General features: G+C 37.3%; 2 protein-coding genes across 3 annotated transcripts; both read left to right on the top strand.

Moving 5' to 3' along the window:
* Window positions 1-5,799: 5,799 nt before the first annotated feature.
* LOC130711768 (bifunctional purple acid phosphatase 26) lies at window positions 5,800-11,583 on the top strand. 2 transcript variants are annotated; one of them, XM_057561502.1, is made up of 10 exons: window positions 5,800-5,949; window positions 6,706-6,934; window positions 7,301-7,501; window positions 7,709-7,820; window positions 7,944-8,170; window positions 8,327-8,465; window positions 9,392-9,612; window positions 9,765-9,886; window positions 10,107-10,268; window positions 11,280-11,583. In XM_057561502.1, the coding sequence occupies exons 2-10, from the start codon at window positions 6,743-6,745 to the stop codon at window positions 11,353-11,355; spliced, it is 1,452 nt and encodes a 483-aa protein (XP_057417485.1). In that variant the 5' UTR covers window positions 5,800-5,949; window positions 6,706-6,742; the 3' UTR covers window positions 11,356-11,583. The 2 variants fall into 2 exon arrangements, with proteins under 2 accessions (XP_057417485.1, XP_057417486.1); XM_057561503.1 differs by lacking the exon at window positions 5,800-5,949 and adding an exon at window positions 6,004-6,022.
* A 1,145-nt stretch (window positions 11,584-12,728) lies between these two features.
* LOC130714598 (E3 ubiquitin-protein ligase ORTHRUS 2-like) lies at window positions 12,729-17,222 on the top strand. Its single transcript, XM_057564505.1, has 9 exons — window positions 12,729-13,519; window positions 13,856-14,394; window positions 14,466-14,591; window positions 15,304-15,403; window positions 15,498-15,559; window positions 15,643-15,745; window positions 15,914-16,064; window positions 16,187-16,401; window positions 16,501-17,222. The coding sequence occupies exons 1-9, from the start codon at window positions 13,037-13,039 to the stop codon at window positions 16,963-16,965; spliced, it is 2,244 nt and encodes a 747-aa protein (XP_057420488.1). The 5' UTR covers window positions 12,729-13,036; the 3' UTR covers window positions 16,966-17,222.
* The last annotated feature ends 3 nt before the right edge of the window (window positions 17,223-17,225 follow it).

Here is a 17,225-nt window from a genome sequence, read left to right as displayed (position 1 = left end):
TCAATAAACTATCGTATCATATGAGAAAAAAGTTTACAAATATTATCAAGAAAAAATTGAAAGAGATTGAGGTAAGTGAATTTGAGAGAGATTGATATCAAGAGATTGAGTGAAGTGAAAAATTGAGGGAATATAAGCGACCTTTTATAGAAGCGGAGTATATGACCAAGGTTGAAGAAGTGAAGTAGTTGAGAAGTAAAGTAATGAAGTGCTAAAGTGTGTAGTTGGAGTTATAGAAAGGTCTACCACCCCATGCAGCCAATGAGACATGTGTGAGGGGGTGTAACACGCCTACTTTGAGTCCACTTCAACAACTCACTTTGTTTGAGGCGCTTTCATTATAGTCTATCTTCTAGCCATGTCACATATGCCCTTAACTAGTATGCAATACACATCTCTCCTGAGATGAAACGAGTGTAACCCAGCTTGTAACCAAGACTTGTTGTCACATGCCTCTTTCTATTTTTTATTTTTTATTTTTTTAATCAAAGAGGAAGATGTAAACGCAAAAGAACAATGGAAGCAAAGCCTGAATAGACAGAACTATCACGCACCAAGTGGTATCACAAAGCATAACATCTTGTAACCTCTAGAAGGGAGAGGAGTCACGTGTCTCTTTTGATCGGTCTCGCATACATAACTCGCTTGATGTCAAAGTAAGTTTCAATCACATAGGAATCACTTTTTTTTTTTTGTATGTTTATAACTTAACTCACTTCATGGGAGACGAGTTTCACCAACACCATCCATCGGGGAATTGGGTTTGGGGCCCCCCCTATGGGGCTCCGCGCCCCACTTAAAGTGGGGAAATTACTGGAAAGCCCCTCTTTAATAGAATACGGAAATTTATCTTCCGTATTGAATACGGAATTTAATTTTCCGTATTCTATTAGTATGTAAATGACAGAGGATTTTTTCAAACCCATTTCAGCGCTCTCTTCCAACCTTCTCCTTTTTCCTCTTCAATCTTCGATCTCCGACGCTCTCCTCGCTTCAATCATCATCTGGAAAGGGTTCCATCATCTCCATCAAAGCTAGGGAAAATCCATTTGTGATCAACGCGACATATCCATTTTCAATCGCAATTCCATGAACCCAATTGACAAGATCATCACGGGTAGGGAAAATCTGTTCAATGATGCATACCCAACACACAAACAAGGCATAAACAAGGGTGATCAAGACATAATAAGAATTGATATATTACACTTTTAAAATAATGCAAAAATCTGTTCAAAGAATACCTGATCAGTTGCAAATAAATGCGAGACATCTATACTTATACACGGGGGTACAAATGCTGGTGGTGGCACCTCTGTAGTGGCCTCTTCAGGTTGACCATTGTGCAACCCAACTTCAATCAATTGTGATTCACGAAAGAAAAATGATTCTGTCATCCCTGCAAGAGAATATGGAACTATATTATCCATATTGAATACAGAACTTTATAATCCATATCGAATACGACAATTGATAATTCGTATTGAATACGGAATATAAATGTCCGTATTCACTACAGACATTTATATTTCGTATTTTATCGCGTCTGAGAACTTCAAAACATCATCCTTCTAACTACTTAAACTACTTAATCTAACTACTTAAACTAACCACTTCAACTACTTAAACTTACAACATAACAACAAACAACCAACAATGTAACACCCCACTTTTCGTTATTATGTTATTTATTATTTTATCTTAATTATTATTATGCTATATGGTATTTTGATAATTTATGCGATTTAATTAGATGATTGTGTGATTATGTGATTTAATTAGATGATAAGGTCATCAAGTGATTTTATTAGATAATTAAGTTATTATGTGATATAGAGAAATAAGAGTTTTAGGTTTTAAGTGAGTAGTTGGGAGTGGGGCCCATTGTAAGATTATTTAAGGGTTATGAGAGAATTAAAAAGAGATAAATCAGAAAATTAGGATTAGAGAAGCAGCAGAACAGAGAAACACGTGAAAGGTGAAGGAGAGGAGAAAAGGTGGAGAAAACCTAGAATTTGATCTTCAAGAAGAAAAGGGTCTAGGAGGCTTTGTACCGGTGTACCGGTGTCATAGAAGGTAAGGGTTTGAATTTACCTTGTATAATTATAGTATAACAGAGGTTGAGTTTAACATGAAGGAACCTCCAACTTCTTTGAAAATTCAGAACTGAGAGACTGTGTTGAGTGTTAACATGTGGTGAGAAAAATTGATTTTGAGCGAAATTGAGGTTCCGGGGAAAATTGGGTTCTGTTCTGTTTGCCCGCAGATACCCTAACAGTCTGTTTTGTAGAGAGCATAATGAAGGTATGAAAAACGGTAGAAAGGGGGGGTTTGAATAACGTTTTCAGTACAAAAACTACCACCTTAAAGATTTTAACAAATCTTTTCGAGAACTAAGTGCAAAAGATAGAGATAGAAAAGCACACAAGGATTTTATCCTGGTTCACTTGATAAATCACTCAAGCTACTCCAGTCCACCCGTTAAGGTGATTTCTTCCTTCTTAGAATGAAGGCAATCCACTAATCAGGTAAGAGTTACAACTGCACTTGAAACCTACAAGTGACTAACAATTACACTGACTTAGCTCACACTAAGATTCACTCTCTTAGTCTTCTCTAGGATCCGATCAACCTTGATCTCCTAAAGGAAAATCAAACAACTGTTTGAGGTTGGTGTTTACAAGGGTTTGCTTCTGAATAAGCTGAGTGTAAACTAAAATAAATTACAAGATGAAAGAAAGCTTAGAATATGTCTTGCGTGTGTGTATTGCTTCTTGTATATTTTTTTCTTCTTCTTCTTGCCGCTTCTTTCAATCTTCAGCCTCTATATATACTCCAAGGATTAGGGTTGAGCGTTGCATGGAAATGCTACCGTTGGAGGGCAGTTCTGGAAAATCCAGCTTCTGCTGTGGCTGAGAACGTTAGGTAGGTCGTCAGGAAGGTACACTTGCTTTTGTACTTGGATAGCGACTTGACCTTTTAACCTAGGAGACTTCTGATCAGAGGAATGCTTCGTATTGGAACTTGTGAAGCAGGTTGATCAGAGTCAGAGGAAAAGCACAGATCCTCTGACCATTGTATCTTCTGATTCTGAACTCAGAGGGAAGAACATGGCCTTCAGAGTTTCTTGCTTCTGGACTTCAGAGTTTCCACTATTCAGCTTCTGGATCTTCAGAGTCTTCTACACCATCGGAACATCTGAACCTTCAGTGTTTCTTGGTTGTCAGAACTTCTGGATCATCAGAGCTTCTAGCGACTGAGTCCTCATCAGAGTTTGTATAGCTTCAGATCTTCTGAAGCTTTTCCACTGTTCATACTGAACATGGTGAATGCGAAAGCGTTGCTTGGGTTACCCTTTATACACAGTGCTTCTGATTTGTGTGAAATTGAGTCAGGGTCAGAGCCTGTAAATAGCACACTCAGAAAAACACGTTAGAGTACCACAATTGTTCATATCAAAAGGTTAACTTGTAATCATCAAAACATAGAGTTGTACTACTAGATCAAAACTTGATCTTACACATAACTCTCTCTACAGAATTCCAAATTGAGTGAAACCAATTTTGTATGAAAGCTAACTCATAGGGCTATGTTGGGTAATATTTTCATAATTTTTCGATTGCTGGTTCAATACCAGAATCATTTTCAAGTTCATTCTGTTTCTGGCCGCAGACACCCTAGCAGCATGTGTTGTAGAGAGCATAACTCTCTCTAAAAAATTTCGAATTGAGTGAAACAAATTTTGTATGAAAGCTAACTCATAGGGTTATATTGGGTAATATTTTCGTAATTTTTGGGTTGCTGGTTCAATACCAGAATTATCTGCAAGTTAACTCTATTTCTGCTCGCGGACACCCTAACAGCATGTGCTGTAGAGAGCATAACTCTCTCTACAGAATTCCAAATTGGGTGAAACCAGTTTTATATGAAAGCTAACGTATAAGGATATGTTTGGTAAAATTTTCATAATTTTTAGACTGCTCATTTAGTACCAGAATTATATGCAAGTTTGCTATGTTTCTGCTTATTTCTGTGATTGATTCTGAAACTGATTCTGGTAATTGATGTGAAACATTTGATGATTTTGTGTTGCTAGTATGTTGGTGGAATAGTGAATGATTTGATAATTATATTGAAGTGTTATTTTGTGCAATTTTGGTGTGATTTCTGTTATGGAATTTGGTGAGAAAATATGTTATATATTTGGGGCTGGAGTGGTCTCAAATTGCATGTTTTAATTTATGAGTTTTTGCACGAAATACACTTCATTTAGTCAAGAGGCAACGTGTCGGTTTTCATCGGAAAACTGAGGTTTGTCCCAGAACTGGAGTGGTTCTGGAAGTCTGGCGTGGACTTCATTGGTGGTTAACTGTCTGGAGTGGACGCGGTGATACCGCTAAGGTTAACAATTGGTACCACATGCATACATTAGAGTCTCACACACTAAGTTTCACGTTTTCAATGGTTTTATGTGTTTGGTGAATTGTTGGTGAATTGTTTTGCTGTTGTGGTAAAGTCGAATTATTATTCTTCTTAAAGCTTATAATTTTCCGAAACATTAATAAGAATTGTGAAACTGTCTTGAGAGAAAATATTATAATCACTCAGATTTTAAAGGAAAGGTAAAGAGTTTATAGAGTAGAATCTGAATTGTTTACTTGCTCTTTGTTATGCTATATTTTATACAATGTAAGTTCTTACCCTTCTGTTGGAATGATGTTCTATGCGACATCGCTCAGGTACTGGAGATAGAGATGTGGCTCATGAGGAGTAGCTTCGGAGAGTCTTAGTTTATGTTATTATTATTATTATTATAATAAAATAAGTGTCTTGCTCTGTAATGTACACTAGGTAGATATTTTACGTTACTTTTACATTTTTGTTGAGAGGATTTTATAACCTCTCCTTATGGAAGTTTTTGAATGATTTTCTAAATTATGGCGATGTCGTACTGTTGATGGCCGAAGTGCTTATGAAATTCAGTTCTGAGTATGATGAATTTTATTGGAATATCATGGAAGATAAACCTATTTAAATAAGTGATCTTAAGCATCTTGGGATTATCTGGCTGGTTTAGAAATTTTATTGGCATAAATAATTCTTTCTTTGAAAAGCATATGAACTTATAAATTTTCAAACACAATCAGTGTTAATTTTAATGAGTTTTCGTGAAGAAGTGTAATACTCCCTTGATATGTTTTTAAACTCTGATAAACGTTTTTAAATAAAACAATGGGAAAAAGGGGGTGTTACAAACAACATTTACCTCAAATGCTATCTTGTTGCATCCAATGGTGGAGAGCTTGGCCAATGAAGGAGTTGGTGGTGGTGGTAGGAAGAATGAAAGTGAGGTAGGAGAGGGTGAGAGAGAGGGTGGTCTGGAGCCAATTTAGGGGTTAAGGGGGCTGGTGAGGGGTTGGTGACAGATGAGTAATGGTGAAGGGGTTGGTGGAGGGAAGAGTAATGATGGAAAAGGTGATGTCTGTCAGAGATAAAATACAGAATTTTAACTTCCGTATTCTATTTTAGCGAATACGAAAATTAAAAATCCGTAGGACAATTTTGGATTTAAAAAAAAAAGAGTGGGGCGCGGAGCCCCATAGGGCCCCAAAGCTAATTCCCCATCCATCGTCTTGAAAACCACCACTACAAGATAACTTTTTATATTATTTTTTTTTGGTAAATTGATTTTTTATATTATTAATTAAGAAAAACCTTTTATCTACTAGACTAGTTAATTATTTTATCCCATTGCTATCAGTTTAGACAAGTATATAAAACACGTGTACGGTGGTCCTTGTTCCATTTAGACACAAACCATTGGCTCCATTCCCTGTCATACTGTGTACCCATCTTCTTCCCTTAACTTTCAATCGACGCCTCCTTCATCACTTGGCTAGTTGTGTTGTCTCTCTCCCTCCCTCCCTCCCTCTGCAAATGCTTCAATCTGTAAACTTCTCTCTCTCTCTCTCTCTCTCTCTCTCTCTCTCTCTCTCTCTCTCCTTATCTGAACAAGATACTGGTAATTAATCCATAACATGCTTCATTTTAATTCATCATCATTGGTTCCTTAACTACACTACTTGAATTTCTATCATCAATATCGAATGCTGTTTCCAGATTCATCTTCTACTTGTAAGTTGGATCATTGTGGATGGATAGGGTGTGTAGTGTAATCCATCTTTGCGGAACTCCAGGTGTTCAAAGTTCCAATAGGAATTATGAATTGGCTTGTGCAATTTCTTCTTGTTCCCCTGTTTTGTGTTTGTATTGTCATTTTTGAATTCAACATGTTATCTTTTGTCAAATTGATTTCCCACTGGACCTTATCTCCAATGGATCCAACAAATCAAAGCTAAAGAGTGAGAACTGAGTTCAAAACCCACATGGGGTGGTGTGTTGGAAAAGAGGGTGTGTGTTTGATTCCTTGATAAATCTTGTTGGGAGAGAGGACAAGGTTCTGATATGATGATTGATCCATAATTAGTTAATTACCCTGGCTTCTTTTGAATAATAAGAAAATTAGCAAAAAAAAAATAAAACTGCTTGAGAAAGCATTTGGGGTAGAACAATAGAGATTAAAATTTAAAGTCCCCCCTCCCCCCTTTTGAAATAAGCAATTTGTAGATGAATTGGGAATTACTTCAACATATATAGCATAGTGTTCAGTGCAGAATGATATTAATTTGGTATTCTTGAATGCAGGTAGTTAGGACTCTGTAGGCTGATAAAGGCAACGCTCATGTCGCTGGATACGAGGATGCAGGGTTTTTTGCTTCATTTTGTTCTTGCTTCCTTTGTCTTCTTGAGCTCTGTCAGAGATGGGAGAGCGGGGATTACTAGTTCCTTCATTAGGTCAGAGTGGCCATCTGTTGACATTCCCCTTAATCATGAAGCATTTGCAGTTCCAAAGGGTTATAATGCGCCTCAGCAAGTAAGTCTTACAAAAGTTACAGGGCCGATTTATTTAATTAATTATTTTTACCAATTCCCTGATATTATTTGGTGAAACTCTGACATGGATCCTTATTGCCTCACCACTCAAATTTGACATATGAAACAGTTTTAAATTCTGAACTTTTTCCTTTTATTTACTTGATGTTTTTACAATTAATAAAATTGTGTTGAGAAATTCTATACACTATGCCAATGGTCACACGAAAACCATTCCAGCCGAACAAATTTTATGGTTGAATTAAAAAGAGATGGCCTACTTGACCATCATGTTGTCCAAACAAGGACATAACATTAATGTAATAAAGTTATGATTTTCTGCTTTGATTCATCCTTTCCACTGCAGGTGCATATCACACAAGGTGACTATGATGGAAAAGCAGTAATCATCTCATGGGTGACCCCAGATGAACCCGGGTCCAGCAGTGTACAATATGGCACATCTGAGAATAAATTTGAAGCCAGTGTGAAAGGCACAGTTTCAAACTATACTTTCTACAAATACAAGTCTGGTTACATTCATCATTGCCTTATTGAAGGCCTTCAGGTAATTATTTGATCAAATTATAAAAGTAGAATTGTCATCACTGGCATTACATGTGCAATGTCAAAAGTAACATAAATTGACAATTGAAGTGTTGTCTAACACAGAACATGATATATGCAACCTTTCCTCAATTGATCACACATACTTGGATAACTCTCATATTGCCATGCGTTCGTTTAATGAATTCAATGATTTCCCCCATTGCAGTATAAGACTAAATATTACTACAGAATTGGAAGTGGTGATTCTTCTCGAGAATTTTGGTTTGAAACACCTCCCAAAGTTGAACCAGATGCGCCCTACAAATTTGGGATCATTGGTAAGTTGTCTTTTTTCCCACTTTTGTTCTGCCTCATAAAATATCAATCAGGATTCCTTTTGCTTTGTATGATCTTAATTTTAGTTGTGGTTGTCATAAATGAAAAACTGTTTGTACATGTAGGTGATTTGGGCCAAACATTCAATTCTCTTTCAACTCTTGACCACTATATACAGAGTGGAGCACAGGCAGTCTTATTTCTTGGAGATCTTTCTTACGCCGATAGGTACCAGTACACTGATGTTGGTTTACGGTGGGATACATGGGGCCGATTTGTTGAAAAAAGTACAGCCTATCAGCCATGGATATGGTCTGCCGGAAATCACGAAATAGATTACATGCCTTACATGGTAGAGCTCACATCATGGCTATTCTTATCTGTATTACATCACTTATAGGATGAAATGAAGTCAATGAAGTCATCACTTATGTTTCAAACTGCATTCTCCTTATATTAAAGGTTATAAACTTGCCTCTAATGTTCTTAAATAAATCTGCATTGTCAGGGAGAAGTTGTTCCTTTCAAGAACTATCTTCACCGTTATACTACCCCTTATTTGGCCTCCAAAAGCAGCAGCCCCCTCTGGTACGCAATCAGGCGTGCGTCTGCTCATGTAATTGTACTATCCAGCTATTCGCCATTTGGTAACCAATCTCTTCTTTATTTACTTATTACTCCCTACATGTTGAGATTGGCAATTATATTCTATTACATAATTTTAGGTTCAAAACATTTCGTGACTGTGAAAAAGCTTGTGCACACTGACTTGGAATTTTAAGTTAGGTGTCATGATCTTAGTATATTTTTTCATCTTCTTTGACAAAACTATGCAAGATGTAAATTACTTAGAAGCGAAAGTTATTTCTTTTTTAGAGCTAATGAAATTACATGGTCTAGTCTTTACGGTACAAAAAGAGCAACTATGAATAAAAAGGATAAAATTTTATTGATAAAATATTTTGGGGGCGATCTTGCAAAAGACAAAGCATGTACCCTCACTAATAGTAATAGCAGACCCTTTATTCTAATCAAATCAAATAAGAAAACTACTTGAGACTCTTAATGCTGATTAAATAAGAAAATAAAGAAACAAAATCCTAAAAAATTAAGTTACCTTAAATTATTCATATGATCAAGATATTATAAGATGTTTTATATTCTTTTATATTCTAACAACAGTAAAAGTGTGATATTGAATATTGATTACTATTAAAGAATCTGAAATGAAGAGAAAGCATCATAAATACAAGCAAAAATGTCCTGTTGGATTTGTGTTCCAATATAAGTGGCAAACAGTTACTTTTCTGAGAAGGAAACAAAAACACATACTATAAATAAGGTATTTTTCTACATTTGGCCTCAAGTCAAGTTTGTTTTTAGTTTGTCTTAAGGGTCAAGAGTCAAGACCTACATTCTGATGTTTCTAGGTTTTAAAGAATTGTTAAAAAAGTCACAGCCTATATGTATACTTGTCAACTGCCTCATTTTGAAGTGTATTTAGTCTTCTTTTGAAGCTGTTATCTTCTTTCTTGTATAATAATTTTGTCAATATACTGATCAATCATAACAGTTAAGTACACACCTCAATGGAAGTGGCTCGAGGAGGAGCTGAAGCGGGTTGATAGGGAGAAGACACCTTGGCTCATTGTTCTCATGCACGTGCCACTCTACAACAGTAATGAAGCTCATTATATGGAGGGTGAAAGCATGCGAGCAGTATTTGAGAGCTGGTTCATCAAATACAAAGTTGATGTGATCTTTGCTGGCCATGTTCATGCATATGAAAGATCAGTATGGTTTTCACTCCCTGCCCATTTTTTAGTCATAGCACAACACAGACAATTGCACGTTATTTTGGAGTTTTTAGCTTAAGCACTATGATTCTCTCGTCATGTGATGTCACAGTGGATCTTATGTGTCCAATGTTTCTGTCCTTCTTTCAGTATCGAATCTCCAATATAGAATACAACATAACAAGTGGTAATCGGTATCCCGTCCCTGACAAATCAGCACCTGTTTACATAACAGTGGGAGATGGAGGAAATCAAGAAGGTCTTGCTTCAAGGTAAATCATACAAACCACCTAGTTGTGTATCTAGGCTGTTAATGTCGTTTAAAAGGGATTATCTAACAACATATGTGTAATATTTATTTATTTTTATTATTTTTTGGTTTCTTTTTAATGCTTTCTGAAATTGGTTCAATCCTTACTGGAGTTTATTGTCCTTAGTTACCATTTATCATAGATATCATATAGGATTTCATTCATTCCTTGGTCTGTGCAGATTTATGGATCCACAGCCAGAATACTCTGCGTTTCGAGAAGCCAGCTTTGGACATTCCACATTGGACATAAAAAATAGGACCCATGCTGTCTACCACTGGAACCGCAATGATGATGGCAAGAAAGTGCCAACTGATTCTTTCGTATTGCATAACCAGTATTGGTAGGTTCTCCTCACCATTTTCTTGGCTAAGCTATCATAGTATTTTCCTGTTGTGAGAATTACAAGATTGGAAGTTCTCATTGCATTTGCACAACTGTTAAGTCACAAAATATTAGAACATGGATATTCTCTGCTACATTTTTCATTCTTTGTGTCTAATAGTGACTGATTTTTAATCAATGATCTCATAGCAAACTACCTAAACCTCTAACCACCAGCCAAACCTTGGTGACTTTCTGCTGCTCATATTTTTGTCAAGGTCGTAATGTTAGAAGTTTAAAACTGTGTTTGTCTACATTTCGGCATCAATTATAAGGGTTGGTTTGTGTGAGACTTTCTTCTTTGTACATGTTGGGAAGAGTAAATGGTAGGTCATTAGATATAATTTATGATACCATGTTTATGCCATCCTTACATAGTTAAGCCCACCTAATGGAGAAAAGTTTTCATTGTTATTTTTGGATATACTGGGGCAGGGTTTGGAGACGCAACAAGTTATGTTAAAACCTCCATAGCCAAGTGAAACCTAGCTTATCTGCTGCACAGGACTGAATAAATCTCTATGGGGATTATTAGAAAACTTAAACTGTAGAATGTTGAAACTTGGAGCTTGTTTAGCTTTTGCTAGTAAGTTGCATTAACTGGCACGCAATAGTTTGGTTAACAGGCATCAAAGATAGTACTGCAGACAGGTTAACATGTACTCCAACCTTGTACAAAATATGCATTCACATCTACTAGTCTTGCAGGTGTTTCAAAATGTAGTGTTAGATTATTATTAGCCTTCCTATAATTTGGAAAGAGAGAGGGATAAAGCAGGCAGAAGAAGGAACCTTATTAAGAGTCGTCTTACAAATAAGTTTTTTGCAATCTAATTTATTAAGATGTATAAAAGGCACTGCTGCAATTTCTTGTTATACTGCTCTCTCTGACTCTGTGTGTGTGTATTGCACATTAGCACCTATGTTCATTCAAAGGGTAATGACAACATGGTTGATTCTGGTAATGCAGGGGAAGCAATCGGAGAAGAAGAAAACTGAATAAGCATTTGCTACTGACGGTTATTGATGAAGTTGTCAGCATGTAATAGGAACTTGAAGCACTCTCGTTCTTGGCATTGTGAAAAGAATAACAAGGACCCCCCTTATTAATATATGCAGCTCAATTGTCTCCGAGTGAGCGAAATGCAGGTCATCAAAATGGTTCTATGTTCTTAGCTTGTATGCTTGTATTCTTTCAATACGAACAAGTATTAAACATACATGCTTGTAGCAGGAACAAAAAGTTGAGACCAATATATTCTTCATTTGTTTTATATTGACTGAATTACTGTTTTATTATCTGGAAAAAAATGGAGATGAGGGTGAATGAAAAGAAACTTGGCATTCTAAGTTTCCAAGGAACCTATAAAACTGGTATGGACTAGGTGGTAAGTGGTAACCATTGTCTCTTTGCTCTGTTTAATCTTCTCCATTACAAAGTCAGCTTTATGTAAAAGCTTCTCAATAGGCTTATGCTTCAAGCTACTTCAATCCTTCCTTTACTTGTTTAATAAACCCTTTTTATATTTGATAAAGTTAGGAGGAAAGAAAGAGCATAAGAAATCACATTGATGACGACTCAACATGACTCCGGATAACATTGAAAAAAGACAGATATGACTCACAACCTCAATTAGTTTCTCAGTGTTCACATTAAGATGAAGCCAAAATCTTCATTCAAGTTATTTGGTATGGTTCATAACAAAATAAGTTTGTTTTTTAATTTCGTTCATCTTCATCAGCGTCTCATCTCTTGTCGTCATTGTGGTTCTCGATGATTCTCAAACAAAACGTATGGCGAAAGTACTGTCAATTTGCTTGCCAGAAGAATGACCGACAAAGGTACTATCAATCAAATAAGGGAGCATCACCGGTTGTGACAACGACACAAACTAGGGGTAGGGGTCAGTTCTGATTGGAAACAGGAGGTTAGGGAGGCAACATAACCCTAATCACAACCACAAGGATCACTTTGCAACTTTCTAGAAACACTAAAATGACCTAATCAACCAGTCAAAGGTAATGAATCCACATCATCCATTGTAAACGTATTAATTCACCGACTGCATTTAATGGTCCATCGATGGATAAACTTTAATTTTATTCACCCCAGTCAAATCCCATTAACTATCATGCATGTATTTGCATCAATAGATAAAATCACTTTAAATATATACAATATATTTTTTTGGTTACAACTTTAAATACATTAAGTGACCCTAGGATAAAAAAAAGTTATCCACCATCAATTATTTCATCAAATTAATTTTATACTTACCTTCAATATTTTTACTATATCTAACAAATAACTTTTCAACAATGTTCTAGAAGCCTCCTTTTAGACTATATCCAATCTTGTAATGAAGATAAGATAATAAATTTGTAATGAACAATATTAGGTAGGGTAGTAACTAGTAATTATTGGTGTCAAAAAGTAAAAATCTTTAGAAAGAAAGAAATGAAGAGAAAAAGGTAAGGTAGTATTGACTATTGACTAGTATTGAGTAAGAAAGGTTCACATGAAACGGCACACACCGTATCAGTCCCAACATTTCAAAACCGCTCTTTTTTTGAAAACCCAGTTGTTTTCACTTCACTGGTTCCTAGGTTTGTGTTTTGCCTATATAAACACACCACCAAACACGGTACTAAACACACTCTTCTGTTTCTCTTTCAATTTCTTTCACTCTTCTGTGTTCTTCTTCTTCTGCATTTTCCCCAATTTCAATGGCTGCTCAATTTCCATGTGACCCCCAAGGCGTGTGCATGGTCTGCAAGGTTGTTCCCCCTGACGAGGAGAATCTCACCTGCAACACCTGCGCCACGCCATGGCATGCGCCTTGCCTCTCCTCCTCGCTTCCGGCCACCGTCGCCGCCACCAATGACTGGCAATGTCCCGATTGCACTAATCTCTTCTCGGCTCCGGTCAAATCGTGCCGGGACGGCCCAGACGGGGAGCTGGTTTCTGCTATCTTATCGGTGAAGGCTGATGAGTCTCTCACGGCGAGTCAGAAGGCTAGGAAATGCCAACAGCTCCTCGCCGGAAAGTCCGCTGCGGTCGAGGATGAGGATGAGGATGAGGATGATGAAGAAGAAGACAAAAAGGATGACAACAACAACAACAACAACAACAAAATGTCTGTTTCTGATATTCTCACCCGCACTCTCAACTGCTCCATCTGCATTCAGCTTCCTGAGAGGCCTGTCACGGTATAACCCTCATGTCACAGTTCCAATTTTTGTTTTGCTTTCATTATCATTTATGTGATTGACTTTAGATGACATGTATTCAATGAGTTGGGTCATTTTTCAATTTAGTTTGCATCCAATTTCTAATTTCTGGTTGTTGTTGGGTGGAAAATTGATTGATGATATTGAATTTTGTGTTTGTATTTTGTCCCTATTCCTATGACTGTATACCTACTATTGCCACTTTATAATTACTGATCATTGTAATGAGGTTATTGAATATGGTAGATGTTATAGTGGTTGATTATGGTAGAATAGACGTCAGTGCTGTGCTGTAATGATTCATGGGAATTGCAGACTCCTTGTGGACACAGTTTCTGTCTGAAGTGCTTTGAGAAATGGATTCGGCAAGGGAAAAGAACTTGTGCCAAGTGCAGGCAGAATATCCCTGCGAGCATGGCGAGCCAGCCTCGCATCAATTCTGCGCTAGTGTTTGCCATTCGTATGGCGAGGGCGTCAAAAGCGAATGGTGGTGCTGGTGCAGGGCCTTCCGGTGTTCGGCATTTCCTGCATAACCAAGATAGGCCAGACCAGGCGTATACTACTGACCGTGCACAGAGGAGTGGCCGAGCAAATGCCTGCAGTGGAAAGATTTTCGTGACTGTGCCGACTGATCATTTTGGTCCAATCCTTCCCCAGAATGACCCTTTGAGGAATCAGGGTCTGCTCGTCGGTGAATCTTGGCTGGATAGACTGGAATGCAGGCAATGGGGTGCTCACTTTGTGCATGTTGGTGGCATTGCTGGACAATCTGATAGGGGAGCACAGTCTGTTGTGCTTTCTGGAGGATATGTTGATGATCAGGATCATGGAGAATGGTTTCTCTATACTGGAAGGTTGGTTTCTGCGGTCTACTTCCCTTTATTCCTCTTCTCTTTTCTTAACTCTTTCATTTCTTCATGCGCAGCGGTGGTAAAGATCTTACTGGGAATAAGCGCACAAATAAGAACCATTCCTTTGATCAAAAATTTGAGAAGTACAACCGGGCACTTCAGTTAAGTTGCCTGAAAGGTTATCCAGTTCGAGTTGTCAGGTGTGATAAGCTTAACCATCTACTTGGATTTGCAACTTGTATTCTTTCAAATACTTTATGTGACTTCAGTTTACTAACAAGTACTGTGCTAGAATGATGCATATGCTATTTAAAAGTATAAGCTTGCAGTAGTAAGATCAGAGTTGTAGTGTACTATAAATACCTTGTTAAGGAAGTGCATTGTCGTTTTAGTGACAGAGTTACTTTTGCAATATGCAGCTCTAAATTCTTTACTGGTTCTTTGAGAGTATTCCCATCAAACTCAAGGATGTGTAGAGAAACTTGGTTTCAAACTGCATTTTAGAATTAGGAGAGCTGAACTGCATCCTGTTATTTGGTCTAGATTCACAACATGAGCTTAGCTTCTGCCCCAATTGGAAAAAAGCAATATGGCTATTATTACTAATTACCTGATCATAGTAACATAGGTGGTATTAGATTGCAAAAAACTAATGTCATTGAACTTTTAATAGAGATTAAATTTCATTAGATGTCTAATGCACATGTGTTTGTTAGTGTTATGGCTAAGGTAGCATGTTATTTAACAAAATTGATATTTTGAGTCAATAACCTTGGTATTTTTTTGGTTGGGACTGTGTTAAATTTATTGTTATATGATTGACTTACTCAATTAAGCTGTGATTAAACATCAACGTTTCAATTAGTTCATCAAATGTTTGCTCTAATATTCCAAACTTACATCAATAAGCAGATCTCACAAAGAGAAGCGATCCTCATATGCCCCCGAGAAAGGAGTGCGGTATGATGGAATTTATAGAATTGAAAAATGTTGGCAGATAGCAGGAGTGCAGGTAAATATGTGCAATTTCAGGATAATTTGATTGCCTCTTTCTTGTTCTAGATTTCATGCAATGCATCTGATGACATTAATTATTCCGTAACTAGGGTTTCAAAGTCTGCCGATTTTTATTTGTTAGATGTGACAATGAACCTGCCCCATGGACAAGGTATTTTTCTTGGTCTTCCTGTTGAGTCAGTTTGACACTAACCCTTTTTGACATTCCATTTACTAAACTATGTGGAAACACAGTGATGATCACGGGGACAGACCAAGGCCTTTACCAGCTGTCCGTGAGCTGAATAAGGCCACAGGCATACACGAAAGAACAGAAGCACCTGCTTGGGATTTTGATGTGAGTCATTGTTGAAAGGGTTCTTTTTCTTTTTTAAAATTTCTCTGCAAGTTTTAAAACAATTTCATTTTTTCTCAGCAACGTGCACATGATTATACTGTCTGAAATATAGATCATATAATTACAACATTTAAAATACATTTAATTTAATGAGTAATTAATATTTAGGAGGCGAATTCTTGCTGGAAATGGATGAAACCACCCCCTCCGAGTAGGAAAAAGATACAAACCGAGGAACCCACACCCACACAAATAGCTATATCAGCTAAAGAGGCTAAAAGGTTCCAATACATGTCGATCAAGGAACAATTGCGTAAAGGTATGTTACCCTTTACAATTTTTGACATAGCTTCAGTCTGGGTTAAAAGGTTAATGTTGTTAGCCATATCCATTAATACAATCTTATTGACTTATGCCCTTTTTCGTTTCTCGCAAATGCAGGGTTCTCGTGCCTCATATGTAGTGAGGTTATGGTCTCACCAGTGACAACTCCATGTGCTCATAATTTCTGCAAGCCATGCTTAGAGGGTGTATTTGCTGGTAAGTCTTCTGTGAAGGAGAGAAGCAGGGGTGGGAGAACACTTCGGGCCCAGAAAGTTGTGATGAAGTGTCCTGGATGCACTGTTGACATCTCTGATTATCTTCAGAACCTTCAGGTGTGTAATGTCTTGCTCTTGATATCTGAGATGTTAAGGTTTCCAGCTTAACATTGTGGATTTTAAATTTGTCTGGTTGGGTGGGTGGTTGTTTGACAGGTTGATATAGATTTGAAGGGTGCGATTGAATCACTGAAAGCCAAGGCTGAAGAAAATGGAGAATCACTGGAGTCAAGTGAAGATGCAGATGCTTGCATGGATGAAGATACTGGCTCAGTGAAAGAAAACTCCGGGGAGGAGTTAAGTGGTTCAACTGGGACCAACAAGGCTACTGAAAATGGAGAACCATTGGTCTCAAGTGAAGATGCAGATGCTTGCAAGGATGAAGATACTGGCTCAGTGAAAGAAAACTCTGTGGAGGAGTTAAATGGTTCAACTGAGAGCAAAAAGGTGCCAGATCAAGCAGTGAAGCGCAATGCAAAGAGAAAGAAAAATGATTCTGGAGAACAATTGGCTGATAAGGGTGATGGTCAAAAGGCTAAAAGAGGTAGAAAATCCAGAAAAGTTGAGAAAGCAGTGAATGAAGCAAATGATTCTCCATCCAGTCCATTAGATCACCAGTAAGGAATTGTAAGGACTGGACCAGATCACCAGTAAGGAATTGTAAGGACTGGACCATCAGCTGGTTGGATTATGGTCGGGTGGTCTCTTTAATCTGTCTTTTTACTGTTTTGGCTATGTTTTGGGGTCTGTTTATATTGGTTAGTCAGCTGGTTGGACTATTTTTTTTAAGATGTACACAATTTAAAAGCAAATTTACCTTTCCTAGTGAGATGGTAATTTTACATCCCAACATCAATGAAGCATTTAGTTCTATACAATCA

This window comes from Lotus japonicus, chromosome 4 (assembly GCF_012489685.1).
Source record: "Lotus japonicus ecotype B-129 chromosome 4, LjGifu_v1.2".
Classification (NCBI taxonomy): Eukaryota; Viridiplantae; Streptophyta; class Magnoliopsida; order Fabales; family Fabaceae; genus Lotus; species Lotus japonicus.
This window is presented reverse-complemented; position numbering and strand designations above follow the sequence as displayed.

Coding starts and splice junctions, on each gene's coding strand:
- LOC130711768 (XM_057561502.1), top strand. CDS start 6,743: ATGTCGCTGGATACGAGGATGCAGGGTTTTTTGCTTCATTTTGTTCTT. Junction 8,466..9,391: donor ATCCAGCTATTCGCCATTTG/GTAACCAATCTC, acceptor CAATCATAACAG/TTAAGTACACACCTCAATGG. Junction 9,887..10,106: donor CAAGAAGGTCTTGCTTCAAG/GTAAATCATACA, acceptor TGGTCTGTGCAG/ATTTATGGATCCACAGCCAG.
- LOC130714598 (XM_057564505.1), top strand. CDS start 13,037: ATGGCTGCTCAATTTCCATGTGACCCCCAAGGCGTGTGCATGGTCTGC. Junction 14,592..15,303: donor TATCCAGTTCGAGTTGTCAG/GTGTGATAAGCT, acceptor ATCAATAAGCAG/ATCTCACAAAGAGAAGCGAT. Junction 16,065..16,186: donor CAAGGAACAATTGCGTAAAG/GTATGTTACCCT, acceptor TCGCAAATGCAG/GGTTCTCGTGCCTCATATGT.